Raw genomic sequence first — 19,449 nt, 5'->3', positions numbered from 1 at the left:
TAAAGGTACTGTCTTTTTTTATAATTGCAAATGATGAATGTTTCACAGATATTTGTGCTATTTTGGTCCTTTAGGGGGATATAGTTTAGGTGGTTTGTTTTCTGAGTCTTGGTTTTTCAAGACAGGGTTTTTCTGCCTCCTAAGTGCTGAGATTAAAGGCATGTGCCACCACTGCTCAGCGAGAAATGTTTTAACTGTCCAGCTCAGTTTGGATTCAAAGTACTGGAATTACATGCATACTATTTTAGTCCTTTCAAAGAATAGAAAAATTCTCACAAATTACTGTGCTGATTTAAATATATTCACTACAGTATTATTTAAATATGTGAATGTAAAACCATTTGCAAATATCTTATTTCTGTACAGCTATATAACCAAATCAAATCACAAATCAGTGAAATTATTTATATTCATTTAATTTTGTAGATAGTGAAATGATATACCACTGTTTCTTGTTTATGTGGTGCAAAGGATAGAACCCAGGGATTCCTGTATTGCAGGGCAAAGATTCTACCAGTTGAGCTACATCTCCTGTGCTGAGTTGATGTGATCATCATCATCATCATCATCATCATCATCATTTTTATTACTTAAAAAGGCATGGTGGCTCACACCTTTAATTCCAGCACAAACAGGCAAGAGAATTTCTGTGAGTTCAAAGCCAGCCTGGTCTACATAAAAAGTTCAGGAGAGCCAGAACTGCATAGAGAGACCCTGACTCAAAAAAAACAAAATATTTCTGTGGTCTACTAATAATTTGATACCTCTACTTCACTCCCATTTAATGGTCCTTGGATGTTAATATAAGATGGATCACTGTCTTAGTTAGGATTACTCTTGCTATGATTAAACACCATTACAAAAAGCCACTTGCTAGGAAAGGCTTTATTTCACTCTTATTGCCGTATAACAGTTCATCTTCTAAAGCTGTGAGGGCAGGAACTCAAACCAGAGCAGGAACCTGAGACAGGAGCTAATGTAGAGGCCCTCCCCCCTTTGATCACTAATTAAGAAAAATCCCTACAGGCTTTCCTACACCCGATATTATTGAGGCATTTTCTCAGTTGAGACTCCCTCCTCTCAATGACTCTAGCTTGTGTCAAGTTGACTTAAAATTAGCCAGTACAGTCACTTTGTATAATTCTGATTTATAAATTATTAGTGGCAGTCCTGCTTTCTCTAGCTTCCTGTTTTACTGTTGTGCTTTTGTTTGTTTGTTTATTTGTTTTAAAGCTTAGCTTATTTTTATGACTTATTAGAAATCATGATTGTTTAAAATCCTTTTGAAGGCCGGGCAGTGGTGGCGCACGCCTTTAATCCCAGCACTCGGGAGGCAGAGCCAGGCGGATCTCTGTGAGTTCGACGCCAGCCTGGTCTACAAAGTGAGTTCCAGGAAAGGCGCAAAGCTACACAGAGAAACCCTGTCTCGAAAAACCAAAAAAAAAAAAAAAAAAAATCCTTTTGAAGAACAATGCTATACATTTTTCTATATAGTTTTGATAATTCCTTTAAATACAAAGAAATGTTTTTTCCTGATGGCAAATACAGTGGGTGGCACTGTATTTTCCTAGTTACCATGAATTCTGAATGAATAGTAGACCGATTAGATCTAGAGATCATATTTAGCACTGATCTTTTGTTTTGAAGACCCCACCATTCGGTACCATCATACAGAAAATTAAGTCTCAATATGAATTTGCCTGAGACAAACCACATTCAGCCCATAGTACCATCAAAATACATGATCTATCTATTCCTGGAGTGGGCCGTTGAAGTCAGCTGCTCTTCATTTGTTTGCTGGTAAAATCCCTTTCTAAGTCCTTTAAAGTAGGGGTTTATAGCTTGTACTTCACAAATTAGACCATTCTAGAATCTTATACTGCTGTTGGGGCATAGGGAAAGATTTCATATCACTGTTATTATTTATTTGATGGCCATGTACCATTACATGCTTATTTTTAACCTTTTGATTATTCTTTATGCTCTCCACTCTTAACATGCTGACCTTTTGGGTTATTGTTAGTCTTCAGAAGTATTAGAAATTTGGTATACAGTCCAGAAAGATCATTGGTGGTATTTTGAGTGCTTTGTGTTGTAGAAAAGTTCAAGCTCTGTTGTGCTGACAGTGGTAAAAATTTGAATTTTCTTCTGTCTTTGGAAGTCAGTAATCCTTCTCTGTGGAGGGTTAAATAAAACCACAGCTACTCAAAGGGTGAATCAGGAACATTATGAATACAAGGTCTGGCTGAGCTACAGAGAGAAGTTAAAAGCCACCCTGAGCAGTTTAGTGATACTCTTTTTTAAAAGGGGTGTGTGGTTGTGTGTATTGGGAGAACCAGAGAGATGGCTCAGTGTTTAAAACATTACTTTAAAAAAGCATGGCCCCAAATTCAGCATCCACATGGCAATTGCCTGTGATCCCAGCATTGAGGCAGAAACAGGACTCTTGTGGCTAGCTGCCCGGCTACATTAGCCAGAATCAACAAGATCTGTGTTCAGTGAGAGTCCATGCCTTAATAAATAGTGATCCAGAAAGACACACTACGTGAACTTTATCTCTAGACACGCATACATTCTACACACACATACACCTGTTGGGGTTGGGGAAGATAAGCCCATTGAGATTGCTCAGTAAGTAAAAATGTTTGCTATACAAATTTGATAAACTTGCATTTGATCCTTTGAATCCACAGTGTGGAAAGAGAGAACTGATTCCTGAAAGTTAACTCTGACCTCCTGCTGGCATATGCGTGTGCATATGTACACGCACACGCAAAAAGTGGAGGATGATGTAAAAAGGGGGGGAAAAGGTGGGAGGGTTGAGTCTCCGGGGTAGAGTTTGCCCAGCATGGGCAAGGCTTTGATTCCCAGCACTGGGGTATGAATCAAATAATACCTGCAGACTGGGTGATCTCCACTGTGATTACTCAAGTGTTTTCTCCCTTACTGCTAAGGAAACCATAGGCTTTAATAGATGAATTTGACTGTGTTCCAAATAACTTTGCTTAGATAAAAACAGTTGGTAGCTATCCTTGACTAAACCTCATTAACCTTCAGTGAGCTATGCTCACTGTATAGCTGTCCCTGGAACTCTGGGTAGATGAGTCTACCTACTTAGTCAGTTTATAAATTTAAACAAATTCAGACTCGGCAAGAAGAACATTGAACATTTAGATAGATGAGGGCTGGAGAGATGGCTCAGTGGTTAAGAACTCTCTGGCTGTTCTTCCAGAAAATCCGGGTTTAGTTTCCAGCACCTACATAGTAGCTCACAACCTCCTGTAACTCTTCAATTCTCAGGAATCTGATGCCCTATTCTGGCTGCTTTGGGCACCAGGCACACAAGTGATTCATAGACATACAGATAAAGTAATTTAAAAATATATTTTTTTAAAAAAACACTTAGTTGATTGTACTGCCTCCTTGAGTTACATTGTCTTAGGAGCTATATGATGCCTTTTTTGCCCGGGGGTAGTTTTCTACTTAAAAATACTTGGTTTCAAGGGCTGGGTTGTCAGTAAATTTGCGTAGCTTGCACTAATCTTAGGGTTCAGCCACCAGCAATATACACAGCTGTCTCTGGTTTTCTGTCTCTTTGCATCTGCTGTAGAGTGCTATCCAAGAGAACTCTTTTTGTAATGGGAAAAATACTCTATCATCATTGTTTAATTTGTTGGTCATTAATGTAGAACAGATATTTTAATGTTGAATTAAAATAGACAAATATGTGGCTCATGGCTGCTGTATGGAATCTATAGTAAGGCATTCAGAACAGTGTTAAATAACAAAGGTAACTATATATGGCTTTAGTTTTAATTTTAAATTAAGATTAATTCTAAATTACTGTTCTATTTTATCAGCAAATATAGGAAATTTTAATTAGCAGTTTTAGTCAAAAATCATATAAACTCACAGATAGTGTTTTAATATGTGTATAAAGTTGATGGATATTTAAATATAGATAATTATTTTGTCACCTTGGGTACCTAATCATTTTCTATGGTTAGACATTTGCCATTTACTCCGTTACTTTTGAATACACAATGCATTATTGACAGGGTCTCTCCCCGGTATCATCATTTTACTCTCTACTTCTCTGAGTTCAGTGGTTTTAGATTCTTCATAGAAGTCAAGATTGTATAGTATATATATTTCTATACAGGCTTAGTATATTTTAGTTTTTTTGAGGGCCTTCTACTGATTTACATTCATACAGTTCCCTTCACTCCACTGCCAACTCTTGGTTATCTTTGCCCTTTCGAGTAATGAGCTATTTTAGTGTGTGAGGTGCTATTACACTGTAGCTTAGACACCAGCTTTTGTGTAGGCTATGTATGTCATAATTAAAAGACCTTTCTTTTTCTTACTCGGGCAGCGATCTCGGGCAGCCCTGCAGAGGTACCTGTTCTACTGTAATCGCTATATGAACCACATGCAGAGTCTACGCTTTGAACATAAGCTGTATGCTCAGGTGAAGCAGAAGATGGAGGAGATGCAGCAGCACAACATGTCCTGGATCGAGGTGCAGTTCCTGAAGAAAGCAGTCGATGTCCTCTGCCAGTGTCGTGCCACACTCATGTACACTTATGTCTTCGCCTTCTACCTCAAAAAGAATAACCAGTCCATTATCTTTGAGGTAGGACAAGTTCCTGGACAGGGAGGAAGACTACCTTGTTTCATAGAACAGAGTTAAACCCTTTCTATTAAAAAAAAAAAAAGTAGGTTAAAAAAATAGTCCTTACTAGAAAGATAGAAAACCTTCATTGTTAAACTAAGCGGCATTGAAATGATGTGGTTTAGCCAGCTAATGAACCGTGCTGGCTCTGTAGTCAGCCCTCAATTGGAATTTTTACTTTTATCATGGTTTAGCATTGGCTTTTATCATGGCTTACGCTGACTTATCTCTTCCTTCTCCCCTGGTGGTTTTCCCTTTTTTCTTTTCTGGAGTTTTTGTTTGTTTTGTCTTCTATTTTTGAGACAGGAGGGTTTAGCTATGTAGACCAGGCTGTTCTCAAACTCACAGAGATCTCTCTACCTCCTGAGTACTGAGATTAAAGGCTTGTGCCACCCAGCTTGTGCATCAATTTTACAATGTTTTTATTTGAAAAACCTTTACTGCTAAAAGCCTACTATTTTAGCCATCATGTCAACACTAAAGATAACTACCATGTTAATTTCTAATATCAAGGCCAGTTGTGTGCTTATTGAGAGCTTAGATGTGCCAGGTGCTGAACAATCAATTTATATGAATTGTGTCACTTAAGCCTCATAATATCCAGAATGATAAGTACTCCACTCTCTTCTAAAATAGAGAAGAGCAAGGCTTGATGGATCACGCCTATAATCCCAGCATTCAGGAAGCAGAGGGAGGCACATCTCTCTGAGTTGAAAGATAGCCTGGTTCTAGTCCAGCCAGAACTACATAGTTAAACCCTATATCTACTCACTCCAACAAAGGGCAACAACATAAATTGATGCATAGAATACTGATCTTGCATATGATGTGAAATAGATTTATTCAGCTGGATATTATGGCATATTCCTTTAATCTCAGAACTTCTGAGGCAGAGGCAGACAGATCTCTGTTGGTTTGAGGCCAGCCTGGCCTACATAGAGAGTTCTATGCCAGTCAAGGTTACACTGCAGACCATGTCTTTAAAAACAATAACAACAAAAACTAGATACTTAAATTTATGAAAATGACTGCAGCCAAATGTGGCAACAATAGGGTTGGTTTTTTGTTTTGTTTTGTTTTGTTTTGTTTTGTTTTGGGGGGGTTTGGATTTTTATTTTGAAAGTTTTAATTTTTAGTTTTCAAAAAGAGCAGCTTTCAGACCTAGAACAATGTAAAGACTTTCATATTGTTTTCAGTATTCATCCAGAGGTAAGTAGGTAAGTCTTTATCTTTTCTAACATTTTTAAAATTGTTCTGGGATTTTAAAAAAAAAAAGGTTATTACAGGTGAAAGCCCCAAAGAGCTAGTTAAGCAACTTGTCAAAATGACTATCAGTGTTGAAAGTATGTGTATAGTCAGCAAACTAGCTTAAATGGGTTATATTTTAGCTTGACTTTGAAGCCAGAATTTATATTCTTTTTCTTTCAGAATAATCAAGCAGATCTAGAAAATGCCACAGAGGTGCTTTCGGGTTACCTCGAACGAGATATTTCCCAAGATTCTCTGCAGGATATAAAGCAGAAAGTCCAAGATAAGTACAGGTGAGAATAAAATCTGCCAGTGGTGAGGTTCTGTATGGTTGACTGTACTTCTGTGTTTCCCAGATTCCCTCTGTCTATTGGGCCAAAAATTGCAGAGAATATACTTACTGATGGAGTGTAGAAGAGGAATCTAGACATGTATTCTAATGGCTGATTCTTTTTTTAAAAAAAAGATTTATTTATTTATTTATTATGTATATAGTATTCTGCTTGCATGTATGCCTGCAAGCCAGAAGAGGGCACCAGATCTTATTACAGATGGTTGTGAGTCACCATGTGGTTGCTAGGAATTGAACTCAGGACCTCTGGAAGAGCACCCAGTGCTCTTAACCTCTGAGCCATCTCTCCAGCCCCCTAATGGCTGATTCTGTTTCATTTGAAATCCCTACACCATAGGAAAGAAAGACTTTAAAAGGAATAAGTAGCTATTATTAGCATGAGGGGATGTTGGTTTTTATCCAGGAACTCTTGTGGGTCATGGTTCTTTGCAAGTGAATTATGCATTCTTTTTAGAGTTTTTGTTAGCTTTTATATCTTGGGAGAAATTTAGCTCAGGGGTAAACAGCAGTTCAAGATTGGATGGTTCCTCAAATAAAACTTTTTCCCAATGGGTATCTCTTTCTGAAATGATTTATTTTTTTAATTTATGTATATTTTTGTGTAAGTATGTACATGTGTATCCAAAGAGACCAGAAGAGGGGGACATATTACCTGGAGCTAGAGTTAAGTTACAGGGAGTTGTTATGAGCCACCAAATGTGGGTACTGGGAACGGAACATGGATCCTCTGGAAAAGCAGGAAATGCTCTTTACCACTGAGCCATCTCTCCATCTTCTGGTATCTTTTTTTTTTTTTTTTTTTTTTTTTTTTTATAGTAGTAAAGAACTGGGAAGTTGGAAGGCCTGGAGATTTAATCCCAGTATCTTCACTTCACTTCCTTTCGATAACTGCAATTTTCACTTTGTGTTTTGTAGTTAACCAGAACTATATAGATGGGAATAGATGGCCCATGAAATTAACTTTTTGTTTGTTTGGTTTTTTGTTTTTTTCAGACAGGGTTTCTCTGTTTACTAGCCCTGGGGATCCTGGAACTCCCTTTGTAGACCAAGCTGGCCCTGAACCCACAGAGATCTGCCTGGCTCTGCCTCTTGGGTGCTGGGATTAAAGATGTGCGCCACCACTGCCCAGCTGAAATTAACTCTTTATAATTTATGCAACTTTGGGGTTGAATCATTGTTTCTAGGGCCCATCACAACTTCTAAAACATGGAAGATTCTAAAATTAATTTCTGGCACTGGAAATCTGAGTTTGAAAAAAAAAAAAAAAAAATGGAAATCCTAGGCTGAAAGGCTAGATCAGTGGTAGAGTATTTGTCTAGCATGCACAGCATCCTAGGTTTGATTTCCAGCAGTGAAAGAAAGCAAAAAACCGTCCTTAGAAGAGGTAGAAGCAGTTTGGTGTGTCTGTACACAATCTGAAAATGGTCATAGTAATAGCGGGTGTTTTTTTTTTTTTTTTTTTTTTTTTTTTTTTTTTTTTTTCAAAATCTGGGCAAACTATAGAGTAGTTCTTTTTAGAAATGGTAAATGCCTCTTTTTTTCATTATCAGAGGCTGATGACAAGTTGTTTTTGTTTTTGTTTTCTCTTTGATTACAGATACTGTGAGAGTCGACGAAGGGTTTTGTTACAGCATGTGCATGAAGGCTATGAAAAAGATCTGTGGGAGTACATTGAGGACTGAGAATGGCCCTGCATAAAATGAACTCTGAAAACTTTACCATCTAGAGTGCTCATGCAATTAAAACAAACACAAACACAAACAAGGAGGCACTAAGCCTATTCTGACACCGCTGGTCTGTAGTACCAGAATTCTGTTTTGTTAACGGAAAGTTTCAGTAAATTATATTGTAATAAAAAAGGTAGATAAACCATTGTACAACAGTATTCTAGGCCGCCAACAAAGTGTGACAGACACACAAAAAGCCCTCCAACTTTAACTTGTAACGTAGCTTCATTCTCAAAGCTGACTTCCTTTTTCTCCGCCCCCCCCACCCCCCACCCCAGTGTAGTACAGTTAAAATTTCAAATAGCTCCTTGACCCTGCTTTTCATGTCCAAACCAGCCATTTTGTTGTACTTTGGTAAAGGACCTCTTCCCCTTCTTCCCCTGCACATACACACCCCACACACACACAGTTGGAGTCACTTTCTCTCATACCCTACGGTCATGAGTGAATAATGATTATTAGCTACTTGTAAGGAAATTCTTAGGAGGGGAATGGGTAGGCAGCAAGAGGATTAAACAAAAAACACAAACACTTTGTATATGACTTTTAAAACAAGAGGACAACACAGTATTTTTCAAAATTGTATATAGCGCATATGCATGGATAAAGCAAGCGTGGCACGTGTTTGCATAATGTTTAATTACAAAAATATTTATTCTTTAAAAAGCTTCAAGATTATGTCTATTTGCTGTGCATTTTCTTTCAGTTGGCTTTATCTTTCCAGGGTTGGGGTTGGGATAAAGGTGTGTATGTTAAGCACCTCTGCAAGACCTAACTAGAGTGCTTCAGTTTCCCTTTCCTGAGGTCAGTTTGCCCTTTCTGGTTTGGTTCTGTCTTTTCCTGGCCATGGGACTCATGCCTTGCATTCCCAGCTTCTAGATGTAGATAGAACAAGGGAATCAAGTCCTGAGCAAATGCTGTGGCCTGTGAAAGACTACAAGGGGTTTGTTGCTTCAGTTCATGAATGATCCTGTCCCAACTTCCTCTTTCCTGTGTGGCCTTGATGCCTCTATCCCAGCCCATGTGCGCACGTTATGCACACGGCTGTGGGCTTCCTAGGCCTCCCCATCACGTCTGGAGGAAGCATTTCAAATTTTCTTTTCCTGTTTTATTTTTCCTGAATTGCTGCTTTGAGCCTTTTGAAATTTTAGTTATGGCTCGTCTCATCCCTTCTTTATGTTAGGGTGTTGAATACAATGTTTTCACTTTAAGTATAAATAAATAGCCATTCACTTAGTCCGAGATTGTGAATTTTAAATGGTGGATATTGAAATTGCTTGTGTGTGTTGCGGTGGGTTCAGTTTGAAGGCAAACACCACTAGAACATTGATACTCCTCCCATCCAGTGCATTTGAGTAGGAATCACTGAGTTTGCTTCTTTTCTATTGTCAGCATATAGGAGAATTAATAATGCATTTTAGCTGTGATGTCCATTTTTATGAAATTTCTACTAAAAGCTATGTTAAAAGTAAAGGATGGTGGTGGTTTTATTAACTATATACCTGTTTAGGCCATTCTGCCTGTGGTATTTTTCGACAGGTCAGCATCCCTAAGACTGTCAGTTTTATATTAGAGTGCAGAGTGAACTAGGCAACTAGATCAAGAGGTATAACTATTAAATGCCAGTTTTGGCTGAGGACCTCTTCGTCTTCCTTTAACTGTCTTGTGCCTAGGGAGTGTTTACCATTTGTGAGGCAGCTGTGTCTGTTCTTGCATTGTACATCTTATTACTCCATTGGGAAGTAGGTTCACTTTCCTCTGGCTTTTTGCCTAAGTTAGGCTTTGCTGAATCACCCTACTTTTCCTTTTAGAAAGGTTGTTACATGAGATGTACTTGCAACTGTTCTTTTCCCATCACAAATCAGTGAATGTTTGCTGAGTGTGCTATGCTGCTTCCTTAAACCACTTGTCGCTTTAGGATCAACTTTACTTCTGTCTTTTTTCTTCCCTTCCCTTGTCACCTCAGGTGCAAATCTGAACTTGTGTCTGCTTCTCCATTTTCTCTTTGCCCTGTCTTTCCCCCATTATCCATTTGACTTTATTTTAAATAATTGCATCAGTCTTTAAAAAAAAAAGCAACATTTATCAAAACCAACGAGATTTCAAAGAAAGCTCAAAGTAAGTTCCTTTTCCTGGTGACTTTGAAAAGCAACCAGAATTGTCACATAGATATATGGTCCCTTAAAATGCTTTGTGTATGTGGTGTTTAAAAACAGTTAACTTCGCAGTATCTAGGTCTGAGTGTCAGAAGTCCTCTTCACGCCCTGCCCTTGCAACAAGTATCCAAAAGAGTGTTTGCACCTTATAGTCCCAGTCCCCACCCATGGAGGGATAGTGCAGTTGGTGACACTTCCTAGTCCCAGTGCTCACATGGGACTTGAGGGTATTGCACTCATAATCTGTGTGGATCAAGGTGAATTGGCCTTTCTGCTACATCCAAGCTTTTAACAACTGTCTCCACATCTAACAGAGTTTTCAGAATTTAACTGCTTTTGTTAGTAGCTTCAGTGCCCCCAGCTGGGATAGGCAAGCCATATTGTTTGACAACTTTCCTATTTGACCTCCCTAAGTCTCTCAGAGGGCTCTACTTACAGTAAGCACAAGGGTCTCCTTGTGTTTTTGAGGTCAGTTACATTCTAGGCACATGCTTCATTTGAGCAATTCATTGAGCAGCAGGTGAACTTTTAATGATTTACAATAAAATTTTGATCCAAAGCTCAGGAGACATACTATTGTGGTAAATGGAGTAGCATATAACATCACCAGACTCTAAATTCTTTGTAATTTGCTGCAACTCAGATTGTATATGTTTTATGTGTGTTTAAATAAATATATTAAAGACACACGTGTATACATACATACCAATAGATCCAAGACTGACTGACTTGGTTTGAAATGGTTGAATCTGCAGTGTAATGTGTGGTTCACCTGTGATTAGGAGTTGAAACTTAGAACAAGAGAGTAAAAGGACTTAATGTAACATTATTTTAGCCACATATCCCGATATAGAGCACTTGGGGAATGGGATGGGGTGGGTTGGTGAGACAATCAGATCGATAAATTGATTAAATGCTCCTAACCCTGTAATTTTGTGCATAGAGCACCTTGTGCTGTGGAAATAACTGTTCTTAGATTTTCATTGTAACTGGACTGTTCAGGTTGCCCAGAGGGAAAGAACATTCCTAATTCTAATAAAATAAACATTTATTTTGTTATTCCATTAGTTACTTATGTTTATTTTTATAGCTGAAAACAGATGAATTAGGTGGATAACAGCCACCTGAATAATGTGCCTTATTCACTGTTCCTATTTAATATAAACTGTCAAAAATTGGTTCAGGTCCTAGGTAGGGAACTGTGAATGAGACCATCCCCATCATTTAATTTGGCTAATGAAACTTTCAGAAGTACTTCTGAAAGCTTTCTGGTTTCCAAATCGCAAACATGGAATTTAGATTGTTTATGTTCTAATAGTGATACACATCTAGATGCTCAGATCCTCAATGTCAGGTTTTTGTTTTTTTAAATAAGATATTTAAAATACTATTCTCAGCCTCAAAAGTACTTCACCTTACTTTCATGTAGAAGCTGATGGTCGCTGTAAAGCAGTCTCAAAGCTGAAGATACTTGTAGATATTGTTAATGATACAATAACCAAGTCCAGACTTTAGGACAGTGAGTCTTATCCCATCAATAGTGTAATCTGTCACTTCCATCTTCAAAGCACTTACTCTCAAACAAGTGGAGTAAAGATTGTATTTCACAGAAGAGAACAATAAGACTCAGTAAGATTATCTAGGACCAGAGCAACATCCAGCTACCTCTCTGTACAATTTTCTTATTCCGGTCTCAGAATTATGTAGTATCCATGACCAGAAGTGTCATTTAGTGCTGTGTTTCTGAACCATACTTTAACAGCAGTTATGCCTAGCAACGCTCCTTTTAGAGAGCTATGGTGTCATTCACCATTGTGGTCCTAATTTCTTCTAGAAACCAGCCGTGACTAGAAGAGAGCCCTTCCCCACGTGCAGTTGGGGCAGCCAGTCCCTGTATATCATTTGAAGTACTAGTTACCAGTGTCACCCAGACCACATATGACAGTTGGGAATAAATAGCTTAGTGTAACTTTATAGGGTATTTGCAGTTGACCTTGAATTTGGATGGCCTGCTGGGACTTGTTACAAGGTCTCTTTTATACATGATAGCTGAAAATGCAGAGAGTGGCAGCTATTTTTTTTCTTTTTGGTTCTTTTAAAGACAAGATCTTTTGTAGCCCAAGTGAGTCTGAGTCTAGAACTTAGGTAGCCAAGGATGGCCTTGAACTGCTGATCATCTTGCCTCTGCCTCTCAAGTGCTAGAATGACAGGCATGTGCCACTATGCCCAGCTTAGCAAGTAACCATTTGAGCTCAGCATTTATCCCTGCAACTGGAGAGTCTGGGAATTTTTGGTTTTGGGGTTTTTTGTTTTGGGGGGGGGGGTCTTCGTTTGTTTTTATTACCACAGAATCTCAGCACTATAGCCCAGGCTGACCTCCAATTTAAAACTTTCCTCCTGCCTCTGCCTCCTGGGTGTTGGGATTGCAGTATGTACTACCATACCTAACACCTTGGGAGGGTTTTTTTTGTTTTTGTTTTTGTTTTATTTTTAGATAAACAGCATAATGGGGAAATCTTGGCTCCTTCAGAAATGAAAACTGTAGACTTAAGGTTCCACTCCCCCCTTTGGGCAGTTGGTATATATTTTAAACAATGTGCATCTCTTGGTTTTTCAAGTTGAATTAGCCAACCTAGACACCTAAAAACTCAATTGGAAGTCAATGCTGACTAAGAATAAAAGTAAAGTTTGGAATTTTCTTTGTGTGTGTGGGTGTGTGTGTGGGTGTGGGTGTGGGTGTGTGGGTGTGTTTAAGGCACCTGCTAATCTTCTCAAGCATTTAATGGGAGAAGTGATACTGCTTTTTGGGGGAAAACTGTTTTCACCTGTTATGGATTGGGGCCATTAGGATGTTTTTCATTGTAGTTGCCAAGTTATAAACTTGTCAAAGTACCAGTCACTTTGGCACTTAGCTTCTCAACAATGCATCCATGGGGGATTCAGGGGTCTCAAACTCAAATGCATACTAAGTTAGGTAAATAGGGATCGATTACTCCCATTAGAGCTGGATTCTAAGAAAATACTGTCAGATCACTAAATGTTAAACCTTGAGTTCATAGTGTGTCCATACTTGTCTGATTCCATATATTCTATTATATTGCTTTAAAAAAAAAAGAATATTGTGGGAATCAAAGAATGGGTAAAATAAAGCCTAGTTATAAATCTTAAGAAATACTTAATTTAGGTCTCTTGTGTTTTGATTAGTTACTTTTCTATTGTGACAAAACACCATGACAAAGGCAACATATAAAAGAAAGTTTTTAATTGGACTTACAGTTTCAGATGGTTAGAGTCATGGTGGCTGAGCGTTCACATCTTGATCCTCAAGTAGGCAGAATGAGCACACTGGGAATGATGCCATGAGATTTTTGAAATCGAGAAGCCTGCCCCCATGACATACCCCCTCAAGGCCACACCTTCTAATCCTTCCCAAACAGTTCTATCCACTTGGGACTAAGTATTGAAATATGAGCCTATATGAACCATTATCATCTAAATCACCACAGTTACCTTCCTCATTTGATAAAAATAAAATTTAGTGAAAATGGATAATTACCCTCACTCCCATTAGCAAGGGGTAGAATTAAGTTCCTTTAATACAGTGTTGGACACTGCAGGTTCAACAGTCAACCAAAGGGGTCTGTCAATTTGTGTGAAGCTGTTAACCTAGGCTGTCTGTGCAAATGGGTTGTTCTGTAACCCAGCCTCTTACCAGGTGGGGGCTATATTTGGCCACTTTACACTATTCAGTTTTACCAATGTATCTGCTGGGACTTAAGACTTCTAAAATTATTAAGTTATTCTAGGAACTCGGTGGCAAATTCATTTGATTGTTCTACTCAGAACAGGTTGCTTTTGTTGAAGACCTCAGATAAACCAAGCATTTCCTCATGTTTAGGAGCCACCCTATTTTAACGAGTGAAGAAGGGCCTTATATCTTCAGACCATTCAAAGATGGCCAATCTTGACATGATGGAATTGGCTCTAGATGCATAAAGTAATGTTTCCTGAGGATTACTTTGTGCCTTAACTAGCACCTGTAAAGCCCTCCTCCCTGACTACACCTGTGTGAAAGTTGGGTGGGTCATTAACTTTGCAAGCTACCTACTGTCTGATAGAGAAGTCAAGTAAATAAGATTTCTGTATACAAAATCAAACAGTGCAATACTGGTGACTTCACACGAATAGCTATTTGAATCTTATACCATGGGGACCCAGCTCTCTGGAAGAGGTGGATCAGACAGGGATTCAGGAATTTATATCCTAAAACTTGAAGGGACCCTATCCAAAAACAATTATTGTAGCTTGCTCTTAAAGAGAGAACTCTGCTACTCCTGTTGGTATCATTTCCTTGGAGTGTAGTATAAAATATGATCTGCACTTATAGATGACCTTTTGTGGGCTTACTTGGACAGTAGACATTCTAATGGGATGCTCTGAAGTTGTTAACTACATTCACTCTCAAGTTATTTATAACTTAATTGCTGGTATTCCTGGTATGAAAGAAGATGTTTGCTTATTAATAAATTCCTATCACATATCTTGGCTTGTGGTTCATTTCTACCTATATAAGACAAATGCTAGAATTTTCTAATAGGAAAGTATGACCTGAGTATTCACTTGATTTGGAAAAGATGTACTTTCAAATTTTTATTCAGTGTGAGACAGGATCTTGCTAAAATTATATAAAGGTCCAGACTGGCCTTTAAGTTGCAACCCTCTTGGTGCTGGGATTTTAGGTGTGTGCCACTATGCCCTTTCTAGGGAATGACTTGGAATACTGTAAAGGTCATTGTAGATGTAACCAACCGTCTTATTAAATAAGAAACACAGAACCAATGCAAAGAAGAAAGCCAAGAGGTCAGAGCTGAGAGCTAAAACCTTACCCTTCCTGCGGTGGTCCTATCTCTCCGAACCAGAACTACTTCCTGTGTGTCTGTCTTTTTATAGTGTTTCTGTTCTGCCTTCTCATTGGTTATAAACCCAACCACATGACCACCTCACCACGGCCTGTCTGCATAGACCTCCAGGTTTTCTATTGATTGGTATTGAGATTAAAGGCATGTATATCCAATACTGACTGTATCCCTGAACACACAGAGACTTACCTAGCTCTGCCTACCACGTGTACGCCACCACTGCCCTGTTTTCCTATGGCTTGCTAATAGCTCTGACCCACCGGGTAACTTTATTTATGAATACAAATAAAATATCACCATAAATTATATAAAGGTCCAGACTGGCCTTTAAGTTGCAACCCTCTTGGTGCTGGGATTTTAGGTGTGTGCCACTATGCCCTTTCTAGGGAATGACTTGGAATACTATAAAGGTCATGACAGTAAACGCCAGAGAATATGCCTCGAGAAGAGTGGTGATAGCGTTCTTTATGCCCTTTCTCTCCCAAAATTTGTTTTCATTATTTTGACAAGCTTTCAATAAAGTCAACAAAATATGTACTTAAAAAGATCTCCGGCTGGGTGGTGGTGGCGCACGCCTTTAATCCCAGCACTTGGGAGGCAGAGGCAGGCGGATCTCTGTGAGTTCAAGGCCAGCCTGGTCTCCAAAGAGAGTTCCAGGAAAGGCACAAAGCTACACAGAGAAACCCTGTTTCAAAAAAAAAAGTTATAAAAAAATAAAAGAAGAAACAAAAGATCTCCATGATATATTGTAAAAATCAAATGAATAAAGTCATTGCCTTACAGTTACCAAATGTTGGCACACTAATTCATGTAATCAGCTGGTTCCATGAAATTGTTTCACAGATTGCAAATGTTGTTTCTTTAAAGGACGTGTGTGTGTCTCTAAGATAAATTTCATAATCTAGGGCATTGCCCTGAGCAGACAAGAGCCCACAAATTATACTGAAGAAAACAGACTTGGAAACACATGCTCCTGGAATAGGAATTCCATATTCATCGTGTATTTAATTGGTCATACTGTACACATCTTACATTTAGTTGGGTATTTTAAGAACTGTGTACGCCTGTGTAATAACCCAAAAATGATGGAGCTCTCTTTAATGCTATCTTTGAGGCCCCTTTCCAGTGCCTACTTGTTGGTTTCAATCACTCAAGGTCAGTGTGCTCACTTTTGAACTTCATATAAATGGGTCATATGTACTCTTGGGTGGCTAATTCATAATGCCTTAAAGATTCTCCATATTATAAGTTCGATCATTCTGTAGGCTGAAAAGTAAAACATCCTATACATAATACCAGTTTATCCAGTTTCCTACCAATAACTCTTGTTTCCTATTTGGGGCTATATGAGTTTTTAATTTTTTTAATTGTGTATAGGTATTTGCCTGAATATAGGTCTATGTCTTTGGAAGGCACTGTATCCCTTAGAAATGGAGTTAAATGATTGTGAGCCACCATGTAGATGCCGGGTCCTCTTTCAAGAGCTGCCAGTGCTCTAAACCAGCCATCTCTCTAAATGTTTTTAGATACATTTTTTCTCCTGATTAAATACCTAACAGTCAGATTAGTTGGGTCACATGGTTACCTTATGTTTAAGGCCATAGACTGTCCTATACAAAGCGTGCATCATTTTGTGTGCCTATGAATGATATATCCAATCTCTAGTTTCTCCATATCTAAACATTCCTGTTGTCAGTGGTTGGTTTTTGAGACAGGAGTTTGTGTAGCTCAGGCATGACTTGAATTTAAGAAGCTCCTGCCTCCGCCTCCTAAACACTATGATTATAGACATGCACCACATCTAGCTCTATCAGTGTTTACTTTTTATACTACCTATCTTAGCAGGTAGGAAATAACTGATTTTAATTTATGTTATTTTCCCTTGGTGGTATAAACATACTCCGTTTTGGTTAAGTGCTTGCTTAGCATGTATGAAATACCTAGCAATGGAAGTTGTGACAGTTATTTTGCATTACTGGGAAATTACATGCTAGGCCTACTTTTTATTTCATTTTATTTTGACACAGGGTCTTGTTGTTTTGCCCAGGCTAGCTTTAAATTCCTGGGCTCAAATGATCCTCCTCCCTCAGCCCCTGATATTTCTAGGACTGCAGTGTCTGTGTTATTGGTGTTCAGCTTGTAATTTTGTATTTTGACTTACATAAATTCTGGTTTTATGATTTAATAAGTTCAGTATCATAAGCAGTATGTTTTCTGCTGGAAATTTATGATCCATCTCAAGTTAGTTGTTTAAACATTTATGGCATTTTACATTTAGGTGACCTAATATTTCAAAGTTGATTTCTGTTAACAGAATCACATTTTGTTTCAACATGGATATTCAGTTCCAGCAGCTTATTTAAAGGATTTTCTATCCCCCTCCCCCCATTAGCTCTAGGTTGGCACTTAGGTTGAAAATCTTGATGGGTTGCGTTGAAATCAGGTCAGTTTAGGAAGAGTTAATATTTTATTAGGGATGAGTTAATCTCTGTTCATAAACATGGTACATATATTGCCATTTATGTTTTTTGTTTACTTTTTTTTTTGCTTGTGTTTTGAGGTAGGCTCTCAAGTAGCCCATATTAACCTTGAACTTCTTATATATAACTAGGAATGATTTTACCTCAAGTACTGGGGTTGCAGGCATGTGCCCCCATGCTTAGCTATTTAGAGTTTCTTATTTTTTTATTTTATTTTTTTCCTAGTAGTGCTTTGTAGTTTCCCTTAGCTTTTTCCCTTGGGTATATGCATGTGTGTGTGTGTGTGTATGTATGTATGTATGTATGTATATATACATATATATGTTTTTTGTTTTTTTAGACAGGGTCTCATGCTTGTGGCACAAGCTGTCCTTGAATTCAGATTTTTCTGCCTTAACCATTTGAGTACTGTTGTTATCGATGTGAGTGACCATGTCAGGCTGATACTTTTTAAAAAATATTTTAAAATGTCATTTCTATTTTTGCTCTTATAAAGAAATAAAATTGATCTTACATATTGATCTTGAAGCCCACTTAATAAACCTATTCTAGAAATAGCTCTGTGGGTTTCATATATGCAAAATCATTTCTGTAAATGATGTTTTTACTTTTTTTTGTTTGTTTGTTTTTGGTTTTTCCCATTTTTATTTTGTCTGTGTGGAGGTCAGAGAACAATGTTCTTATCTTCCACCTTGCTGAGGTGGGCTTTAGTGTTTCTGATGCTGCCTGGCTTACTCCATGCAGGATAACCCACACCTCTTAACTTTTTACATGGGAATTGAACTCAGGTTGTCGGGTTTTTGCAGCTAGTAGCTTTATCTTCTGGATAACCTCCATGTCTCCCTTTTGTATTGCTTAGCGTTTTGTCTTGCCCTTCCATCCTGGTGACAAAATCTAGTGCTAGAAAAATGTAACAGTGACATTCTGATTCTGTTCTCAGCATTAGAAAGTAAAGATATCATGGTTTTTTGTTAAGTGTGATATGTAGTGGTAAGGTTTTTTTTTTTTTAAATATATGCATCTTACAAACCTGTGGGAGTTCATTTCTATTCCCATTTTACTAAGCATTTTTAATAGGAAGCATTGCTAAATTTTATCAGATGCCTTTTCTGATTCTGTTAGAAGTGTCATAAGAGTTTCTCAGAGGGAAGAGTTAACATACTATACAGTGGGCTAAATTCAGTTCAAAGACTAAACCCTTGAGCTATTTTTAAATGGCTAGGCTGCAGGCTGTACTCTAGTTACTGTCCAGCCTGCTGCCTGCCTATCTGCAGGCAAGTATAAACTTATCTATTTAAAAGCCGGGGTGGGGGGTGGGGGGTGGGGGGGGAGGGGGAGGAAGATGGCTCAGCAGGTAAAGATGATTACTGCTGAATCTGATGGCCTGAGTTCCATCCCCAAGCCCCACATGGTGGGAAAGAACTGATTTCTGCAAGTTGTCCTTTCTCATCCATACACACACACCATGGCACCAGCTTCCTTTAATAAGTTAAATAATGTTTAAAAATGGAAGGGGAAAGGTTTAGGAAGGGGAGAAGAAGAAGAGCCAGAGATACATGCTGTAAAGCTTAAAGTCCTCTTGCTTGGAATCCGGGCGGTGGTGGCGCACACCTTTGATCCCAGCACTCGGGAGGCAGAGGCAGGTGGATCTCTGACTTTGAGGCCAGCCTGGTCTACAGAGTGAGTTCCAGGACAGTCAAAGCTACACAGAGAAACCCTGTCTTGAAAAACAAAAGTACTCTTGTTCCCTCTCATCCAACACTAACCCTGTCCAAGTACACGGTATATGGTGATAGGAAGATACATTGAACTTAAAAATATGGTAGCTAATTAATGGTTATTGAACACTTAGATGTGATTAGTGTAAATGGATTTTTACTTTCAGTGAATTT

General features: G+C 38.4%; 1 protein-coding gene across 2 annotated transcripts in view; it reads left to right on the top strand.

Moving 5' to 3' along the window:
- The window catches only part of Arih1 (ariadne RBR E3 ubiquitin protein ligase 1), a 99,373-nt gene extending 88,156 nt beyond the window's left edge, over positions 1-11,217 (top strand). For both annotated transcript variants that reach the window (XM_076575366.1, XM_076575365.1), the window contains exons 12-14: positions 4,376-4,636; positions 6,104-6,216; positions 7,873-11,217. In XM_076575366.1, the coding sequence (XP_076431481.1) occupies positions 4,376-4,636; positions 6,104-6,216; positions 7,873-7,957 (459 nt within the window). In that variant the 3' untranslated portion in view covers positions 7,958-11,217. The remainder of the gene's footprint in view (positions 1-4,375; positions 4,637-6,103; positions 6,217-7,872) is intronic.
- Positions 11,218-19,449: the final 8,232 nt, after the last annotated feature.

The sequence above is a fragment of the Peromyscus maniculatus genome, chromosome 7 (assembly GCF_049852395.1).
Source record: "Peromyscus maniculatus bairdii isolate BWxNUB_F1_BW_parent chromosome 7, HU_Pman_BW_mat_3.1, whole genome shotgun sequence".
Taxonomy (NCBI): Eukaryota; Metazoa; Chordata; class Mammalia; order Rodentia; family Cricetidae; genus Peromyscus; species Peromyscus maniculatus.
Note: the sequence above shows the minus strand (reverse complement) of the source record. Positions and strands in the feature narration are given on the sequence as shown.